The 22558-nt window shown below is 37.3% G+C and overlaps 1 protein-coding gene across 4 annotated transcripts in view; it reads left to right on the forward strand.

The window, feature by feature from the left end:
- ETV1 (ETS variant transcription factor 1) overlaps positions 1-22558 on the forward strand; it is a 91711-nt gene that overhangs the window by 35717 nt on the left and 33436 nt on the right. For all 4 annotated transcript variants that reach the window (XM_077757673.1, XM_077757674.1, XM_077757672.1 and 1 more), the window contains 3 exons: positions 13418-13547; positions 16067-16255; positions 20244-20488. In XM_077757673.1, coding sequence (XP_077613799.1) covers positions 13418-13547; positions 16067-16255; positions 20244-20488 — 564 coding nt within the window. The remainder of the gene's footprint in view (positions 1-13417; positions 13548-16066; positions 16256-20243; positions 20489-22558) is intronic.

The following is a 22558-nucleotide window of genomic DNA, read 5'->3' on the forward strand; positions in this document are numbered from 1 at the left end:
GAATATGAGTGTGTCTTTTGATTCTGCTTTGTGTTTTATTAATATAATAACATATTACTGCCATCAGCTGGAAAGTAGGTGGTCCATGAAACACCTTTTAAAGCATCAGGCATTTTTAAATGCTGACATATTGCATGTACACTTTTCTAATATGCGTTATGTACCCTTCCTTCTTGAATATAGTAGATTACACCTGATTCTGTTTTTTCATGATGATTAAGGCTTATGGTCATAAATTTCAGTGACCACTATTGGCTGAAAGGCGGTAATGCCCTCATTATTTAATGAGGTGTGTAGAGTTCTGTGTGGACTCAGAATATTATGCCATTTGAATTCTCGTATCAAATCTTTGCATTTTCCTCTTCTCTCCGGCATTAGTAAGAAGGCACTTACACCCAGACCTGAAATTTTAGAACCACCAGGAAAGGTTGCTTAGTCCAATGCATCCATTTTATAGGCAGGAATGTAAGCCCAGGAAGGTGGTACAGTTTATCTATGATCACACAGCGAGTTATGGGTGAGGGAGTAACTAGGTAAATATTATAGTTGACTCTTGAGCAGTGTGGGGATTAGGCATGCTGAGCCCCTGCGCAGCGGAGAATTCACTTATAACTTTTGACTCTCCCCAAATTTAATTAACAATAGCCTCCTATTGATTGGAAACCTTAAGTTGTCAGTCGATTAACACATAGTTTCTATGTTTCACGTATCACATACTATCTTCTTACCGTAGAGTAAGGTAGAGAGAAGAAAGCGTTATTAAGAAAATTGTAAAGAAGAGAAAATACATTTACGCTGCTGTCCTCTATTTGTCACAAACTCCACAGAGAGGTGCACCTGCATAGTTCAAACCCGTGTTGTTTGGGGTAAGCTGTATTTGTTTCCTCGTCTGGTGCTCGGTTGGCCTGCTGCACCGTAGGCTTTCAACTTCTGTCAGAATACGTTTTCCTTACAGTCTTCTCCATGTATAAATGTCTTGCTCTTAGTGTGTAGTTGATGGGCCACAATAAAATTGGAAACAGGATGCAATCGAAAAAGTAGCAAAATAAATGATGGCTGGAAGTCGTGTTCTTGCAACGTCACGTTACTTCCTTGAGTCTTGGTTTGTCCTCTCTGAAAGGAAATGGTTGAACTGATAATGGTAATGACTAACATTTACTGAGTATTCACCATGTTCCAGGTACTATTTTAGGTTCTCCTGTGCATCACTTCATGTAATTCTTACATACAAACCATGAGGAAAGTCTCCTATTACATAGGGAGAAAGTGAATCACATAGCGGTTACTCAGTTTACCAGAAGTCATTCAGCATGTAAGTAGCAAAGCCCAGATTCAGCTTCCGTGCTCTTTACCGCTATGCTCTTTTGTTTCTGAACCATCTGTGTGCTCTTTTTTAGATGTTATGTCCAGTGATTCTGCATTTGAATGATAATAGCACCGATAGCTAACATTATTAAGCACTTCCGCATACTTTACACAGTGTCTCATTTAATCATATCAGCAACTCCATTAGGCAGGTACTATTATCTCTTTTTGTTTTATATAAATGAGGAAACTGAAGCACAGAAAGGTTACCTGGCTTGCCCATTGTTAAGAGCTGGCAAGTTGCAGTATGAGATTTGAAAGTAGGCAGATATAAGTGTCTCTTAGTTCTGCCACAATACCTTATTGACTGAGAACACTCGAGTACTTGATCTAAGACACAGAGTGATGTGAGTTTTATAATATTTTTGTTGTTTAGGAGGGATTGTGTGTGTGTGTACATGCATACACATATGTACACATCCACATGTAGAAAACACATGCACTGATGGTTTCTTACCTATGGTTATCTAAACAATGGGAATCTGGCAGGCCAAGCATCTAAGTGAGTGAAGTGAATTTAGCACAAGAGCTACTGAGATGTGGAGTGGTGGGGATGGTGGGGACTGTAGCCAATAGGAAAATGTGTATCCTGGCCAAAGGGGCGCCGATAATGGGCTTAGCCAAGTGCTTTTCAGGCTGCAAAGTGGACTCAAATGTTGCTAGCTATTGTGTTTCTTTCCTAGAGAAGCCAGAAACTTGGATTTTTAAACCAGAGATTGTGAAGCTGATTTTTAAAAGATCACAATAAGAAATGATTTGAAACCATTCCACCAGCCAAATGGAAACATTGGCAACCTCTGGTTTAGATCACCAGGACTGCTAGTTGAATGACCTTCAGATGAGTAAAAGTTGGCTGCATCTCCATATCAATGCTATTTTTTTTTTTTGAAGAGAAGCTACACAGGCCCAAACCTAGAACATTTGTCCATTCTCTTCTGTCTGTTAAGATGGTATAATGGCACTCGGCAATGTAGATAGGGTTGAATTATTAAGTGTACTTTCAAGAAATAACTGTCTTGGGGCGCCTGGGTGGCTCAGTCGGTTAAGCGCCTGACTTCGGCTCAGGTCATGATCTCACAGTTCGTGGGTTCAAGCCCCGTGTCAGGCTTTGTGCAGACAGCTCAGAGCCTGGAGCCTGCTTCGGAGTCTGTGTCTCCCTCTCTCTCTGACCCTTCCCTGTTCATGCTTTCTCTCTCTCTCTCTCTCTCAGAAATAAATAAAAAACATTTAAAAAAATTAAAAAAAAAAAAAAAAGAAATAACTGTCTTGTGAGGGTGTAACATCATCAGAAGGCTTTACCCTGAAGATAGTGAGGATCTCTGGCTTCTGACTTCAGCACTGTCCTCAGCACTGGTTTCCGAGTCTGTGGACCTCTGATTCTGGATGGGGTCATGAGGTGCAGGATCACCTTCCAGACTTGTCAAAGTACGTCTCGTTTATTCAGAAGCATCCATGGCAGGACCATTCAGGAATCTCTACAGCAGTGTGTACACACACGGAGACTGATAGGAGTTTGGTATTTGGGGAGAAAAATAGTTTGATTCCCTTTTCTGAGACATGCACTCATTTCTGGTGTTCATACTGAACAGGAAATTCCTTATGAGGGGGAGTATTAACTTCCGGGAGCGAGGCAGCAGCAGACTGATGACTATTTGCCTTCCTCTAATAAAAGCGGCTTGTTTTTTAATATTTTTTACCCAGTTGACTTCCACCTGTGATTCCTTTAGTACAATGGCTTCTGAGCACAAACACTAGCTCCATCTCTAAAACTGGATCATACTTAATGTCCTCTATAATTCATAAATTCTTAGTTTCATAACTAAGGGCGAGAGTTTTCTTTATCCTGCCTTTGTGATTACCACTAAGCAACATCTTCTGTATTGCCAAAATAGCATCAGACGGCAAATTAGGTTTGGGAACTAGCCCAACTGATAATATTCCTTTAAAAACATGATATAATATTTAAAAAAAATAACTACTCTACTTAAAGAATACTATTGAAATGAAAATAAATATCACCTTGCCATGCTATGGTCTCAATTCCTGTCTTAAAAATATTACAGTTGAATGTATTTCCAGAAGCTGCAAATAATGGAAAATCGCAAAAACTTGAATCAGGGTCCCTGTCCTTAAATGTGTTTCAGTTTGCATTTTGATAGCAGTTTAGAAATGTTATCGCTTGTTTTGTCACAGACATAATTCACATCTTTCTTCAGGCACTGTAAACAAGAGAAATGGTTTAATGGCCCCATAAAGGCACTCTGCTGATATCTGAGATTAGGCCCTTCAGTAATGGATGTTGGTGTGTGTATGTGTGTATGAGTGGTGTGTGCACACTGTGAGGGTGGGGAGGGCTTAGAAGAGGTAAATGTACTGGAAAAGAATCTGTGAGAGGCTCAGATGCGGCAGAAGTGCCCTCTGTTTTTCTGTGTGTCTTGGAAGATGGATTTACGGAGCATGTGACACTATTGTCTTTATTTGTATACAAGCTTCCCCCTTTGCTTCTGGAATTTAACTGAGTACTAATTGAGGTCATTGCCACCCATTTATCACCTGAAATTGAAATGATATTAACTTAAGTGAATGCTTTTCATCTAGCGAGTGTATCCCTAACGGCATATATTTGTATAAAAGGCTGCATGCATTTTTCATGCCATGCTTGTATCTGGTCTTAAATAATCTAATTTATGTATGCCATTTACTTTTTCCCATTTTTACAGAGGTTTTGTTTGTTTGTTTGTTGTTGTTGTCATTTTTAGTTTGCTGCTATGTATGGCCAGGAGAAAGTTGTTTGTTTTTTTTAATGACCATTTTAGTGTCCACAAAATGATTTGTTTTGACTTTCTCGTTTATATTTTGTAGACAAGTGTAAAAAAATATACATGTTATTACCCATGGTCTATGTAAATGCCTTGAAATCCCTCAAAGAACGTAAATTTGTAGTATTTTAGAGGCCCGGTATCATGTAGTTTTTCATCTTGTTTGTGTATGCCCCTGTAAATTGGCTGCATAAAGCTGCACACTTGGTTTTGAAACTCAGTGTAAACAGAGCATTAATAAAGCAAAATCAAATGGCCTTTGTTAACTAATTTACCTAAACCCTATCAGCAGCAGGTGTCCTGTTCTATCCATTCACTTTCATGTTTTCTTTCTCCTCTTTCATTGTAGGCCATAATCTAGAATAGGGATCAGCAAACTTTTTTCTGTGAAGGATCAGACAGTAAATATTTTCGGTTTTGCAGGTCATAGGGTTTGTCGTAAATAGTTCATTATAACTCAAAGTAGCCCTAGACTATACTTCAGTGATTGGGTGGGACAATGTTCCAGCAAAACTTCATTTACCAGAATAGGTGGGAAGCCACATGTGGCCCATGCACTGTAATTTGCCAACCCCTGTTCTGGAATATCATACAGTAGACGATTGTAAAGCAGAAGTTTTGAGCAGATCAGAAATCTCAACATCAAAATCAGGAGACTCTCATAGAGGCTCTGTATTCCTAGGTAGTTTTTGTTTAAAAACTGCATTTGTGAAAAATTTGTAAAAAAAGACACAGATTTGATTTGAGGACCTGCTTCCACTTAGTGAAGAAGTAATTAAAAATGTGATGTGTTTCTCTTCCCAGAGTAATTGTTTTGTACTCGCAGAAATTGCTATTCTATTTCACTCTTACGATAGGATTGGAAGGAAAGCACAGTGAAAGGTCAGAGTCAAGGCAACTTATCACTGTAATTATATTCACTGTCCACATAGAGAAGGGGACCCATCACTTGTGACATTTTGGTTACCGGACTCTAGGGGAAGCTTAGATTCTGGATAGCAGTATTTTTCCTTAGTGGACTATGAATGGTGTGAATTTTTAAATGCATAGTAGTAAATTGAAAAGAAATAAATTGAAAGAAAGTAGACTGCCTAGAAGTAAGCATGAATAGTCTGAGAAATGTTTTAGATAGAAGTGCACGAATATATTATTAAGGTCATATATATGTGAACATACGTTGCACACATGAGAATTAATCAAACTTCTAAAGGAGACTGGCTAAAATCGGTATTAGAGAAAACACTTTAAAAACAAAGTAAAGCTCTAATTGGACTGTTGTGAGTTCTCAATGGTAAGACTGTGTCTTACAGTTTATTCTGTAGGTTTACATTCTGTTTCTCTCTCAGCACAGTGTAGTATCTGGGCCATAGTAAATGAATTAATTAATAGAGGTATGATTGGATAAAGAAACTCCTGATAGGAAGTTACAGTGGTGCTTATGCATGAAGGAAATCATACTTGTATTTATTCAAAATAAGTTTGAATTATATGCTCAGGAGTTCAAAGTTATAGCCAGCATTCTAGGGCTCTTAAGTCTTTTTTTTTTTATTTTTTAAAAAAATGTTTATTTCCTTTTATTTGTCTTAAATAGTTTATTGTCAAGTTGGTTTCTGTATAACACCCAGTGCTCATCCCCACAAGTGCCCTCCTCCATGCCCATCACCCCCTCCCCCTCTCTTCCACCCCTGTCAGCCCTCAGGTTGTTCTCAGCATTCAGGAGTCTCTCATGGTTTGCCTCCCTCCCTCTCCCCAACTATTTTTCCCCTTCTTCTGCCCCATGGTCCTCCATTAAGTTCCTCCTAATCCACCTATNGGCTCTTAATTCTTATCCTGTTATAAATTAATCCTAGGTCTTTGGATAGGTTAGTTTAGCTTTTTATGTCTTCTGAAGAAAAAAATTTGCACAAGAGGGAAGCATAATAAAGATGCCTCTTGTCTTGAATGATGAGAATCAAATAGAGTAGGTGAAAATTCTTTGAAAACTTGATAATAACTGTGTAAACTTTGAGGGTTTTTTAAGAAGTGTTATACCTTGGGGCGCCTGGGTGGCTTAGTCGGTTAAGCGTCCGACTTTCGCTTAGGTCATGATCTCGCGGTTCTTGGGTTCGAGCCCCGCGTCGGGCTCTGTGCTGACTGCCAGCTCAGAGCCTGGAGCCTGTTTCGGTCTGTGACTCCCTCTCTCTCTGACCCTCCCCTGCTCACGCTGTCTCTCTCTCTCTCTCCTAGAAATAAATAAAACATTAAAAAAAAAAAGTGTTATAGCTAGTGTTTTTAAATCACAATTCTAAATTCAACCACAGTTCAATAAGTCATCACTTATACTTAAACATATTATTTTTCTTAAATGCATCAGAAGACATCATCATTTCACTATAGAAATATAAACAGAAACTTAATTTATAGATTAAACTGTTTATTCTCTGTACTAACACGAACCAGTCTGTTATAAGAGACATGTTCTGTTTTCAATTTAATGGTACAAAAATGTTCCAATGTCATGATTGTTTAGGAAATTATTCTCTTATGAGTAAATTTTTAAATTCATTATTTTCATCTATATGTGAGTGTGTTCAAATGTAATTTGAACGAAAGACATGGTTATATGTCAGCTTTGTTGCACTTGGAGAGGTGGAGGGCATTGCTTTGCTCCAGTAGAATGATGGCAAGATTTTGCCTTTGTTCTAGAATGTAGACAGAAATAAACTGAAAGCAAGATGATACCTTGAGGTTCCTAGTTCTAAAATGAAAACAACAAATGGGGCACCTGGGTGGCTCAGTCGGTTAGCGTCCCACTTCGGTTCAGGTCATGATCTTGGAGTTTGTGAGTTCAAGCCCTGGGTCAGGCTCTGTGCTGACAGTTCCGAGCCTGGAGCCTGCTTGGATTCTGTGTGTGTCTCTCTCTGAACCTCCTTTGCTCATGCTCATGCTCTGTCTCTGTCTCTTTCTTAAAGGTAAATAAACTTTTAAAAAATTAAAAAAGAAAACAATTATTAATATAAGAAATACTTTATGATGAATACCATAACTCCGAGTAAACTTCTAAATGAAGAAGTGGTTAAGTTTATTTTGGAAGTGCAGTTTTAAAAGTCTTGGTATTTTGGAGCTCTTAAATTTAACCATTAGAAGAACTCAGTCATCATTAGTCAGCCTTAAGATGTGGTTTTAAAGGTCAAGGCTCCATCAAAAAAAAAAAAATGCATCTCTGGAGTGTTCTTTCTGCTTCTTCTAAAAATCTGGTTGTTCAGAGGAGTCGGGGGTCAGAAACGTTTGCATGGAAACACATCTGAGGAATGCTTGAGGAAGACTTCAGATTTCATGGATAAATTTTCTGAACTGTCCAAATTCAGGAATAAAGATATAACTTAATATTATTTGAACTATCACTTCTTTGCAAATGAAATGAAGGAGTTAACTCACGCAGTCTGTTACCCTGGAAGAAGGAAAGATTCACATTAATTAAAACTGCAAACAATGCAGATGCATGTCGTTCTCTGTTTTAGACCCAGCAAGGACAGTACAGTAAGCGAAATGAAATGTACCTAGCAGCCTCGGCAGCAGGCTGGAGCCCTGTTCAGTGAAAGTAATTTAATTAGTGTTGATCATGACTCCAGATGATGGTGATTTGATAAGGAATAATTTAGTACTTAACAGCCTTTTACATGCACCAACTCCATGTGGGAAGGTAAAGCAAATTGCACAAAATGAATGTGCTGCTTTCACTTGTGCCTGTGCCAGTGAGCTGGAAAACTGCCTGTTAGCAGGCGCTCAGACTTTCAGCCCTGTGATGAAATACCCAACACGCTCTCGGCTCAGCCCGCGCTAGTGGGAGTCTCTGTGCTCTCCTTATTTAAGAATAAATAAGAGGAGTCACTTTTGTGATATAGAATCTCTAGGAAGCAGGAAAGTAAAAATGAGGAAAATAAAGTCATGTGGGGTTCTTGTGCAAAATGTTGGAGATCATCAGGTTGGCTTCTTTTTTTCCTCAAGGCAATTAAAAAATAATCCTAGCTAACTCAAATTCATTGGATTACTTATTTGGCTTAGGAGTAGAAAAAAAAAATCACAGTTCCAAGGGCCCATAAGGATTAAGAGTCCCACACACATTGCATGTGTTAGAGACACATTCATGTTACGGAGTTATGTTAGGAGTAGAGGAGCCCTAAACTTCTGGATTTAGAGAATCCGTGAAAATCCTCAAGGACGGACATCTGCTGAATAGAAAGACATTGATAAATCTTTTCTTTTTTTTTAAGTCTTTGCAAGTACTGGATCTATTTCATTGCAGCACACAGTGGATCTAGTTATGGACAAGCATCGCAGTGGATTTGAAAGTAGTCCAGTTATGAGAAGCACCTAGATGTTTTTATAAGATACAGGATCATGATCTATGTTCCAGCCTCAGTGAATCATCATTTTTGGGAGTGGTATATTAGCTTGCTTAGGGCTGCCATAACAAAGTACCACAAACTGAGTGGCATAAAAAACAGATGTTTATTATCTCACATTTCCAGAGGCCTGAGGTATAAGATGATGGTGTCAGTAGGCACTGTGAGACAGAAGCTATTCTATACATCTCTCCTGCCTTCAGGGCATTTGCTGGCAGTCTTGGCATTCCTTGGCCTGGAGAAGCAGCACCTCATCTCTGCCTTCGTCTTCATGTGGCGTTGTCCTGTGTGAGGGACTCTATATCCTCATGCCCCTTTTTAACAAGGACGTGACTTTTATTGGATTACATTCTACCTGATGACCTTATCTTAACTAATCTTCTAAAGAAGGTTATACCCTGAGGTGTACTGGGGTAAGGACTTCAATGTGAATTTTGTTGGAGGCACAATTCAACCTATAACATAGGAGGTGTGGGAATGAATTCCTGTGTTTTTCAGAAGCACCTGATTAAATCTGATGACTGGTCAGATTTGAGCATCCTAAGTTTAGGAATCGACTTACCTCTGCTCACATTGTGTGGGGATCCTTACATCCTTTTATCTCAAGTGTATTTAGGAAGCTCATGGAACCAGTGTGAAAGCAATAGAGCTCCAGACAGTATATGTATCTACTAATGTGGATCCCGCTTTTTCTCCTAAGCTGATATTAATAGACTCATTGATAGGATTCTACTGTTAGGCGAGCAGCCATTCCTGATGGTACCCCAGATTTGTCATTCCTCTCCTTACTCATCTGGACTGATTTATCCTGTAGAGTTAAAAACAAAATCACATTTCCAAGGACACATTCTCGGCTATCTCTGCTTAAACAGGAGTCCAGACATAGTCAAATATTTTAAGTTGTGTAGAATTGCTTAACACCCCTCATATGTTTGTAACCTTTTAATTGAGATATGTATTCATTACAATGTAAAATTTTAACTGCGCAGTTTGGTGATTTTTACATATGTGTATATTCATATAAGAACCACTTAGAGCAAGATACAAAATATCCCTGGTATTGTAGCAGATTACCAATGCCCTTTATCAATAATTAACATTCTGTCCACCAAAGGAAGGGAATTCTTTCACTATCTATTAATTAGGTCTGTTCTTGAAATTCCAGTGCTACATACTCTTTTATGCTTGACTTCTTTTATACACCTTCACATCTAGGAGACCATCTATATTTCCGCATGTATCTGTGATTTATTCTTTGTTGTTCTGCATAATATTTCATTGTATGAATATCCCGTGAATTATTTCTTGATTTTCCTTCTACTGAACATTTGAATTTCTTTTCAGATTTTGCTATTTTGAATAAAGCTGCTGTGAACATTTTTATTTTTATCTATTGGTGAACATATGCAGTGCCTTCTCTTGGATATATACCTAAGAGTGAAATCACTGGGTCATGGGGTATGTTTATGTTGAAACCTTAGTGGATACTGCCAAAACATTTGTCAAAGTGTGTATATCAGTTTATACGATCAGCAGCTTATATACAAGTTCCTGTTGCTCTAGGTCTTCCTCACAACTTGGTAATATTGGGGCACAGGTGGCTAGATCGCTTGAGCATCTGCCTCTTGATTTTGGCTCAGGTCATGATCTCAAGATTCATGGGGTTTGGCTCTGCAGTGAGAGCTTGGAGCTTGCTTGGGATCCTCTGTCTCCCTGTCTCTCTGCCCCTTCCCTGCCCATTCTCTCTGTCTCTCTCAATAAATAAATAAACTTTAAAAAACTAGGTAATATCCATCTTTTGCAGCTTAGCCATTCTAGGGTGTGTATGATAATTTCATGTGATTTTATTTGTATCTTCCTCATAAGTAAAGGTGTTGAATACCTTTTTATATATGCTTTTTGTTGTTGTTCATTTGTTTGTTTTACCATTTGGATGTCTTCTTTTTTGGATTGCTTGTTCAAGAATTGCCTATTTTTAATTGGGTCATTTGTTCTGTCTTATTAATTTGTACTGATCCTTATTAGGAGCTTTTTGTCACATCTTCCTATTGAAAGCATCTTCTTGGAGTCTGTAGCTTACTTTGTAATCTTTTAATAGTGTTTCAAGGAAGAGTTTTTTAATTTCAGTGAAGGAAAATTTGTAGGTTATTTTCTTCTTTGGTTGATACTCTTAGTGTCCTGTTTATTACCCTTATCCTCCCTCATAGTCCCAAAGATTTGGGACTAGTATTGGATATAGTAGTCTGTGATATATCTGATATTTTGATGAATACGATAAACTTTTCGTCTTACTCCATACTTATCCTCAAGGTCTCACCTGTTTTTATTCATATGAAGTAGACCTGCTTTCTCAGGTATAATGATTTGGTACTCCTCTGAATGACAGACTGAATTCCCAATGTGTTACTACTGCTTTTTCTTAGGAAAATGTAAAACCCAATACATAATCCCAAGTACTAAACTTGGGGATACACATTGTTACCATATATGTTCAAAGAAGTTATAAATAGTTGAAAATTGTTTGTTAAAGACAGTATGGTTACATCATACAATATTTGTCATTCTGAGAAGTAGCACATAGACACAAACACAGGCAGAGAATTTTCTTATAGTCTTACTCTAAACCTTTGGATTTTTTCATGTTATAAAAAGTTTTTATCATACAAATATAAGACTTAGTTAAAAGTAAAGAGAATAATGTAATGAGCTCCCACCTACCCATCAATCAGCTTTTAACATTTATCAGCATTTTTCTAATTTGATTCATTCCTCATACATCATTTTTTCTAGACCATTTTAAAGAAAATCCAAGATATCTTATTATTTTCTATAAATACTTTATGAATCTTTAACATTATTTTTTTTGTGTGTCTACCATTCCATTATCACATCCAATAAAAATAATGATAATATCTTAAATATCTAATGCATAGTCCATATGCAGATGTCTTATTTGTCTTCAAGTTGCCTTTTTATAGTTGTTTTTTTTCACATTAGAATCCTAACAAATCCTCATGTTTTTAAATGTCTCCTGTCTGAATGGTTAATAACTTATAACCCTCTGACTTCATAAAGTTAATGAACATGAGTACTCTTGGCATTTGAAAATACACGTAATTTTTCCTTTGTTTCTATTCCTCTACTCTCTACTTTGAATAGGCTTATTAAACTCACAGTACATCAAGAAAAAAAACTTTGAAATAGACCTCCCAGTGAAATTATTTTATTACTATTTGTTAAGTTTTTGTTAGACAGCTAATTTAGGTGAACTTTATTTATTTCTTTGGCAAATGTATATTCCACAATGTTTCAGATGGCTCTTGAGTACCATTGAACATTTCTGTCAAAATTATGTACATATCCAAACAAATAGCATATATTTGCCCATAGCCTGATCGTTCTTGGTATCAAAGTATTATTAAATTATATGTGACATTCAAACAAGTGCAAATTTATAATGCTGTAATGTTACAGTCAAGATCGAGTGGCATCATAAACCATGAAGTTTCTCTTGTCATATCTCTCTTTATTGAAACAGACTTAATATTTTGTAATGTTTCTTTCTTTCCTTCTTTTTTTTTTTTTTTTTTTTTTTTTTTAGAGCAAGAGAGAGTGCACATGCATGTTCATGAGCAGGGGAGGGGCAGAGAGACAGGGAAATAGAAAATTCCAGGCAGGTTCCACACCTAGGGTGGAACCTGACAGAGAGGGCTTGAAATAGGGCTTGATCTCACCATCGTGAGCTTATGATCTGTGACAAAATCAAGAGTGGGTGCTTCACTGACTGAACCACCCCAGTATTTTGTGTTTTGTTTCCAGTTCTTACATGAGTTAGAATAAATCTCTAGAATGTGTGTTTTTCTTGTGTTTATCCCTTGGTTACTCATATTTGTACATACTGTACATGAAAATAAAATCCATTCTTATGTCTACTTTCCTTTATGTTTTTACTAATTTTTCATTTACTACTAACACTTCAATTATTCTAATAGGATCTCTAATTTTCAATTTCATATACAAGAATAAATATATATTTATTATATTGGCTTTAAATATCTTTATTGGCTTAAAGCTATGACTCTTCCCAAACATACATATTTCCTCTAGAATTCATATATTATATGATCCTTATAATATATTAAGCATTAATGAATATAAGTTTAACCATTAAGTCATATGAAAAGGAGAAAGTATAATTTGATATAGAAGAATTATTTTATGGTAGATTATATGTGAAAAAAAGTTTTCAGATATTTATCCCATTTTATCTCCCTACTCTGGTAAGTAGATAGGCACTTATTTTTACCTTTATTTTGTCAATGAACATTGGCCTTAAAGATTTTGTGCCCAAACTACCATCAGTTACCATGGGACTTGCACTTCTAGCCTGGTTATCATTCCATTTAGCCATTATTATTGATGGGTTTGAGATATTTGCCTTTCAGTAATGCTTAAAATCATGTTCCAGGCTTCTCATAATTCTTGGATAACCAGTTGTGTTTTTTCTTTTTTAATCACTAGAATTTTTTGGCAGTATTTTTAAAACTTTTGGAAAACTGTGCTTTTAATATTGTTAATATCAGCTAAACAAATTATAATTGATTCACTTGAAGTAATGAGAGAGAGTTCAAGCACACATTCTGTTATACAGTAAAAGCAGAAAAAGAGTATATAGAGATTCTCTCTATAGTCATTCCATCCATGAAGTTCATTAAATGTGATTTTTCTTTGCTATGTAAGTTAATATGAAATGTTAAGGCCATTTCAACCAAGTGAAGCGGAACAGATTACTGTACTTAATTTCTAACTACATTTCATTTTTGTGGGTATTTTTGTTTTGTTTTCTAGTGGCTTTTCATGGCCTACCACTGAAAATCAAGAAAGAACCCCACAGTCCATGTTCAGAACTCAGCTCTGCCTGCAGTCAAGAACAGCCCTTTAAATTCAGCTATGGAGAAAAGTGCCTGTATAATGTCAGGTAAAGCAGTCAGGTGTACATACAGAGGGTGGTGGTTCTTAGTAAAACACAAAGTCCAGAATAATATAAAGTCTCAAATTATATTTTATATGAGTTCTATTTCACCATGTTACACAGCTAATTAGGTAGTGTGTTCAGCAGGTTCTGAGGAACCGGCACACCATCTGATCACCCACTTTGAGAATCATTGTAAAGCAATAATTTTCATCCATATCGTTAGTTGCTTTTCTACCGTAGTGATGCATCCTGGTTTGAAAAGAGGGTCTTCCTTGGCATGAACAGCTATTGAAAGTTCTCATTAGAACGAATGCATTATGCACTTTAGATAGAGTCTGTAGGAAAAAAAATGAGACATTTGGCAGGTCTGAGCAGTACATTAGTTATCTGACAGGCTTTGCAGATGATCTATAAGATGTGTTCATGGAGAATGGCAATAGAGTTCAAATTTTATAAGGCTCAGCACAGACTATTACCTATTAAAAAGCCAGTTGTTCCTTTTGATGATAGTAAAGGGTGGAGCAGTAAAATTACTTTGCTCATTTGTTAGAAGATTTGATAACATATATGTTCATTAAAAACACTTCACAGTAAATTGCATTGTTACTTTTCATATTTGCCTCTAATTGCATAAGGAAAAGTTGGCCGTGTCTATTGACTATCATTATTCTCAATTACAGTATATACTTAGTTCTTAAAAGGAGTTCATTTGGAAATGTATAAAAATGATTACAAATATTTGCAGTTATAGAAGTTACATAGATTCAGGTTCATAATACATTAGGATCCAAAGGAGCCTTCTTTATTCTCATATATTCACAACATGTAATGTTATATCCAAGATATATAAGATTCAAGAAACTCAGATTTGTGCAATCTCTTGGCAGCTGACCAATGTTGGGATATTCTCTTGCTGTTTGTTCTTGCAAATTTGTCTCTTATATCTGTTTTTCTAGGAGGATCACCAGAGCCTGAAATTATGAGCCAGCTCACTTGAAACTGCAAAGCTTTAAAAAAAAAAAAAAAAGATGTCTCATAGAAGACATTAAAGCTTACTGAGTTCACTTAAAATAATATTGATCAATCTGAGTTTTCTTTACAGTGTTTTTCATTTTTGCATTTTCTCTTTAAGAATACTGCATATTCATAGAGTAATTACTTAGCATAATGAAGAATTTTAAGTTAGTGGGCCAGGTAGATATAGAATTGTCATTCCGTTTCAGCATTGATCAGAGGTGTGGCTATGAAATAATTATTGCTTTGTATGATATATCTGACATTCATAAATTAATAGAAAATGAATTGCCTGAATATTTCCATGTTCTTCTTGGGGACCAATAATTTCCACAGTGATATATAGATTAAATTTTTGTACTTCCATATCCATACAAACAATATAATTCAATACAGTATTTCATGGGGGAAAAAAGTAGTGTCCTAGGGCAGAGGATATATCAGTTTTTTCTTTACATGGGAATGAGACAGGCAAACTAATTATAAAATAAGTAGTTTCTCCTTCAGAAATATTGGTAAAGGATATAGGTAGAAGCGAACATAATATAAGTACTGTTGACTTTGCTTTAAAACCACCAGTGGTCTTATACAGCACACACTCCAACGCTTCTGTGAAGTGTTTTTGTGCTTGGAGGTATTTCTGTGGATAGATGTATCAACTGAATAAATTATTACATAAGTTAATCCAAAAAGAATTGTTTTTTATAAAAAGCAAAAACTATGTATTGATGATCGCATTTTATTTTGAAAGAAAATATATTATTTTAGCTTCAAACTATCTTCCTGATTCAGAAATTTAATTGGAGTTTATTTTTATTTATTTTGAAAGAGAGAGAGAGATAGAGAGGCAGAGAGAGAGGGAGACAGAATCCCAAGCAAGGATGTGGAACTCGAACTCAGGAGCCCTGAGATCATGACCTCAGCAGAAGTCAAGAGTTGAATGCTCAACCAACTGAGCCACCCAGGCACCCCCCATCAGAGACATTTTAATTTGCATCATTACTCTTTATTATCCATGGGAGGAAGTTAATGCCAGGTATCACTTATTTTATATAAAAAATGAAAATAAGGCAAATGCATTGCCTTCTTAAAATTATATCCCAAATAAAGACAAACTAGGAATGGTCTCCATCTTACAAAACTGAAATTAGTTTTACGTAAATATGGAGCAATGGCAATAACAAATATGCAACGATTTAGGTAAGATCTATCTAACTTGCTAAAGGAGACATATCTAGAATAGATATGTCAATAATTATTTCCATAATTCCACTGCTCTCATAGTGCTTTTCCATATACTAAGTTTTTTGTGTAAGTATGAAAATACACATTTTATATTTATGCTGATACCAAGTTATATATCAGTTATCCTATTTTCTGTTTAAGTGTGTGGTGATTCTGAAGGTTATGTGTTTTAGGATCACAAAACCCAACACGTGTAAAATTCTCACTTCCTTATGACTTGAGCCTATTATATTTTCTTTTCTTTGCTTTCCTTCCTTGGGTAGTGCCTATGATCAGAAGCCACAAGTGGGAATGAGGCCCTCCAACCCCCCAACTCCATCCAGCACCCCAGTGTCCCCACTACATCATGCATCTCCAAGCTCCACTCATACTCCAAAACCAGACCGCGCCTTCCCAGCTCACCTCCCTCCATCGCAGACCATACAAGACAGCAGCTATCCCATGGACCACAGGTAAACTGCAAATACTATATATATATATATATAGTATATTTTTTAATGTTTTGAACATCTTGAAGGCAGTTTCTGTGACCAATTCCTAAGACCTATGGTAGATTTAAGGTGAGCATACTAATTTTGCACATCTTTGCAGAATATTTTTAGAAAGAGCTTGCTCTATCTATAGTTATAAATAATTTGTGGAGAAGGTCATTTATAAACATTCCTTTTATAAACATTTAAATTGGTTGCTAAAGTGGAAAATTAATCTATATACTGACATTTGAACATTTCCCTTTTGCTTTGCCTGAATTAAATTGCCTCACTTAAACTTTAAATCAGATCATCCCATTTTTATGAGCATATGTGTGTACTTGTTCTATAAAGTTAGGAGACTAATTTTAGTAGGTGGCTTATGGAATTAGGTTCTTTACCTTAGATTGAATGGTTTAACTGTACATAGTTTTGCAGAATAGAACTTATTTGATTAAAAGTATTTTCCATCCTTTCCAAGTGATGAATATTTAATGTCAGTAGATGCGTGACCCTGGACTCTGAGACTACAAAGTAAAGAGATAAAGACTGAATTATTATTTCTTAGAAAGAAGGAAGACAAGACCTAGAGCATGGAGCTAATGAGGATGCTCTGGTGGTTAATTCTGGACTCCTTGAGATAATTCATATTTATAAAACAAAAGAGCCCCTTCGCACAATACAGCTTAAAACACACGCTGATAGTATATAGCATCTATCGTTTCCTTTCTACCTTGTGATTATAGACAGCCAGTGGCAGGCAGGGAAATGTTTAACAGGCTTAATGGGAGAAAAGCCAGAAGGCCTCGTCTATAGCATATGATGAATCTGTGATATAAGTATTGCAACTCTGAGCCATCATTGTGACAGTTCTGAACACAGAGTCGGAAACACACGTGTAGTAGCACACCTTTACATAGCATCTCTACCACACAGATCTAGGAGACGTTAACTTCCAGAACATAGTTAGTAGCAAGACGTAGGAAAATAATTAGCAGAGGATGAACTTTGAATACTTCTTGCCTTTGTTTTTAATATATTTTTTTAAAAGTTATAAATTTATATCATTTACAGGAATTATCCTGTGTTTAATAATCGGCTCACAGTATTTCTGAAAATTTAACAATAAGCCAGTGCAAACTGGCTCTGACACACCGTTATAAAAATAACTCAGCTGAAGGAATCCTCTAGATCAGCAGAGGAAACCAGAAGATGTGTCCCTGGCAACTTTCTGAGAAGAAGGGAATACTCAGATCAGCTTTTATATAGGTTACTTAATGTGACTCAGTCTCAATTTCACTTAAATCTTTTTTGGGATGATGGATAAGATAAAAGCATTCTTTACAATGTGAAATGAAGCTGTATTTTTTCTACCTTTGTTTCCATCGCTAAGTGTTCTTGTGCTCCAGTTATGAAATGCTTCGTATGATCTTTCCCTTCTCACTCTGTAGACTCGAGACCTTGTCAGAGCATAATGGTATGTGCATCTGTGTAAACAGTTTTGTAAATACAGATGAAAGAAATCTTATTGCAGGGTGGGCCATTGAACAGATGCACATTGTGCAGGACTGAAAGGGAGAAAGAGTACAAACGAGAAAAGCAAGTTTTATTTTGTCCACTTCTGCGGACTGCCCAGAGTTCTCGACACCCGAGGATCTCATACTTCGAATGAATGCCAGCATCAGAGATGGTGTCGTTGGCTGTTTGTGCAGAGCAGTTATTTCTTAAGGAAGGTAACTGCTGAACAAGCAGGACGCCTGTGTTGAGGTGACCTAACTCGAAATGCTTTAGCCAAATCCATTTTAGTTTCTCTACTTGAAGTCAAATATCTGAGACTGAGAACAGCCGGCCCGGAACTATAAGAGGGAAGCTCAGGGTCTTTTCCCGCTGCCCCCCCACTGAGTTTTGAGGACAGTACCAGCTGGCCAATCCCAGGAAAATCTCTGGAGCCGTATGTTTCTGAGGAGGATTCTTGGAGGGTTCTAGCCAACAAATGACAGTCCCTCGGTTATAAATGGCAGATTTGCTCTGGAAACAGATCCTTTCTCCAAATAGCCCCCTCCAGGCCGGGCACCCCACTTCACTCTGGGAAGGCTCTCTGGCCAGCTGGGCTGCACCCTGCCTCCTTTCCTCAGGCTCATTCTGTTCCAAGGGCCAGCCCTTTGGCACTTGTTCCTGAACCCACTGTGCCGGAGCCCTGTCTCTCTTTCTCTGTGTTTCCCAGCACTTATACACTGTTTTTCTGTATCCAAGAGCCATGAGCATGCTCTCCTTACCCATTAACGCTCTTCCAGAAGCTACTTGAGTCACTTTACCTTTACCATCACCCAGTGCCTCATACGAATGGCGTGAGACACTTGTGTGTTTGCTATTTACGTGGTCCTTGGCATGTACCCACTAGAATCAGGTTAAATCGTAGAAACAAATGGCTTGATTCCTTACAAAGCTTTTCAGTATAAGTGTTATTAACTTCCTTTTAAGGCTTCACATGCGAGCTGGTGTCTTATTTTAACCTCAAGTTACAATTTTCTGATTCACTCCTTGACAGTTCTTAATGATAATTTCTGTTTCTTTTTTTGGCTAATGAAATAAGCAAGAGAAGGGAAGTGAATACAGTGCCAGTCAGCCTGTTTTGCAATATCCGAGTTTCTAAGTTTATTTTCTGCAGGTGTAGGTGGAATTTCAGTGCTGTCTATGGCAGCCGGGAAACATAGAGTTAAATCACAGGAAGAGGAGAAGGAGCCTTTGTAGAAATGCTAAAGCAATCACATTGCCATTCTTTCACTTTTACCTTATTTTCCTTTAACATGACCCGAATGAAATGTTTAACACTCCAAATTAAAGTCTCAGGAATGCTTTTAGTGTAGGGGGGGCGGTTCATGGGTTTCTATTTGTGCATTGGAGTGTGGGGTAGATTATTTGTAAGCACTCTTGGGGCATTTTAGAGCAGTTTTAAATCTTTAATTAATCCACATCTTTGCGGCAGGTCAATGATTTTACGGATGAGAAATACGGAACGGAACAATGATGTAATTAGCCCATCATTACACAGCATAACCAAGAAGGAAGGAACCTTGGGGTTCACTGTCAGCTTCTAGTGAGGCCTCAGAAACTTCCTCATGACCTAACAGCACAAACTGTCCCAAATCTATGCAGCAACAAATACATCTTGTTTCCTTCTGCCTTCCGTATGCTGTACTATGTATGCTTACTTTTATCAGTCTGATATTTTGTTTGAAGCCATTGGAAGCACATGTGTGCTGTGCTGCTGTTTGATAGGAAAGAGAGGTCTTTTAAAAACCAGCTTAGATTTTGATCTTTGTAATATTTCCCCTTTTAAGTTCTCACTAGAATACAATGTTATTTAGAACATCGTTGAAGACTTAAGAGTCCTATCTATTTGTATTTGAGAAGAGGGCCATTCTTCTTTTGCTTCCTCAGTAACTGATGGTAAGCGATGGAAAACCACAAAGTAGGTTAGTATAAACCTGGTTGATTTTTAGTAGGTTTGTTGGTTGGTTTGCTAACAGAATTAAGAGATAGGGGGTGCAGTTTGGAATCAGATTCTTTGTGGTTTTCCAGGTTTGTTTTTTTTCTTGTATATAATTATATGAGACTCTCTTAATATGGAAATTTGGTAAATGATCCAGTTTGTTTAGAATTGAGCATCTTAGCGGTTAGGGTGTGTGTTTCCTCAAAGTGGTATACTGCTCAAGGCACACCTTTCACCCGCTGTAGTGTTCCAAAATGGTACTACAGGGGACTAATTATCAAGGGACACAAGTCATATTATGATGTAAAAAAACCCGATGCTACTGACCCAGGAAGGAGAAATCTAGTCCTTGTGAAAGAGTTCCACTTCAAGTCAGTTGGTATCAGGCTCATTAACAAAACAGTTAAAACTTGTACCAGTGTTGTAAGGAGTATTTCTATTATCCTTTTATTTAAAACATGTTCTCTTATTTCCCAGATTTCGCCGCCAGCTTTCTGAACCCTGTAATTCTTTTCCTCCTTTGCCAACAATGCCAAGGGAAGGACGTCCTATGTACCAACGGCAGATGTCTGAGCCAAACATCCCCTTCCCCCCTCAAGGCTTTAAGCAGGAATACCACGACCCAGTGTATGAACACAACACCATGGTTGGTGGTGCAGCCAGCCAAAGCTTCCCTCCTCTGATGATTAAACAAGAACCCAGAGACTTTGCATATGATTCAGGTAGGCCCATGCTTTAAGTTACCTTTAAAACATCTTTTACTTGCTTGTCGCTTTGGTTAGTGTTGGCTTCTGCTTGGGTCTCTCATGACCATTTGGTGTGGAATCCTTCTGATTTTGTCCCCTCTGAGTCTTTCTCTCTTTGTGAAGTTGGACTGTCAAGCCATTTTGGCTTGAGCTCATGGTTGACATAGTGTCTAGAAATGAAAGCAGTCCGAAGAAAAGTATAATTTGTAAAATTAGGCATACTCTCAGTCCAAAAGAGTAACATTGTCATTCTTTGGATTTGGGGCTTTCTTTCCATTTTGCTACTGTAGTGTTACTTAATAACAGTGGTTGCAGAAAGTACTATTCTTTTGTATTGGCTTATTTGTTGCTTATAACTGTTTGTTTTGTCTTTTACTGGTGGCAGTATTCCAATGGTCCAGAAGTAATGATTCTTACATATTAAAAGAAGAAGTGCAAAATTATCTGGGTTTCAAAATGGTTTATTCATAGAGTTTAGCTTTGGTCTCAGAGACGGAAGGCCCCCCACAAAGTAATATATCAAGATGGAGAAAGGGGGTCTCCTGCCAGTAAGAAAATGTACACAAGTTACAGATATCACCCCAACATGTAACCTTGAGACTTAAGAAGAATTACTTAACTCCTTTTCACCTGTAAATCACAACATCAGGATGCCTGTGTTTCAGGCATCTCAGGAATTGTGAAAAAAAGTATGAAATAAAAGCTAATGCTCATGAGAAGGGCACCATGTTCCTATAAAATACTATTAATGTTCTTGTAACTGGTGAATAGATGGTTGTGGACTTGGAACGACCTGAAAACCTGAAATTTCCTCTTGATGCAAAGTTACGGATATTCTTTATGAGAGAACTATTACTTCTCTAGGAGTAACTCTGCTGAGTTTTTCTATTACTTCTACTTGAGGAAAAAAAATTGTCTCTAATTTGAGTTTTTAGCTTGCATAAAATTACCTGCTTTATTATGAACTGCTCTCGAAACTCAGCAAAGGGGAGCCTTACAATTGAGAGTCTCCCTTTGGCCATCATTCTTCTGTGGGCAAGAGGTTCAAAGGATTAAGAGGAATTGCCTACTCAGAGGCTATGCCTCTACTTCTAGGAAGAGCACTAGCTGCCAAGGACATATGAATTCCTGGCCTGATTGGCCCTAAGTCCACTTCCGGAGTCTGAGCAGCTTTATCCCAAGCTCAGCTTTCTCAGGGCAGAACACGTTGCTTCCGTGTACACTCCTAGGTCCAAGGAAGCAGCTTCCGGGTAGCTCTTGGGGTCAGACTGAGGATGGAGCTTGGATGTGCCTGTGTGTTTGCATATGAGGCCCTCATGGTATACATGGTATATGGGACAGGGTAGGGTGAAGGGAAGGGAAAAGAGGGAGGAAGGGGGGTGAGCTAGGGTCTGAAGACTAGAAGGTAGCTCCATGCCATCCTATGCCAGTGCTCATCTTAGAGAGTTCGCCAAATTCTAGATTTGACTTGGCCTTCCAGTTGTTATCTATGATATAGTTCATTCATTTCAAGGAATTGGAGGAGAAAACATACTTATCATCTGTTTGTTAGTTGGTTTACAATCTTAAAAATTTAAACCTCTGACGTGAGGGCTTTTATTTGAATGCTTGCCTCTCAGGCCCTGTCATTTACAGACTACAGATACCTGAAATGCATCATTGGGATTTCAGTTTAGAATTTTTTATATTTGTCCATAGTTTATGTCCATAGTTAAGAATCCTATAATGATTTATTATAGATAGAATTTATTTTTCTCTGCAAAGTTCAAGTCCTTTTAACAGATATTTTCTTTATTTCCCAAACTATATTTTGATTTGCTACAGTTTTTTGAAGTCACCATGATTTTAAGGGACTTTACATGGAAAGCATAAAATAGCCCAAATAAGTTGTTCAAAAGGACTTTTAGAGCATAGCATTTAGAAAGTATCTCTGTGTGTTCTAGAAATGTTTTTGTATGTATAATTCATAGCAAGATTGACATTGAAACTGTTTTTGGGGGGCACCTGGGTGGCTCAGTCAGTTAAGCATCCAACTTTGGCTAAGGT

Source organism: Crocuta crocuta, unplaced genomic scaffold (assembly GCF_008692635.1).
Source record: "Crocuta crocuta isolate KB4526 unplaced genomic scaffold, BGI_CrCroc_1.0 scaffold62, whole genome shotgun sequence".
NCBI classification, from domain to species: domain Eukaryota; kingdom Metazoa; phylum Chordata; class Mammalia; order Carnivora; family Hyaenidae; genus Crocuta; species Crocuta crocuta.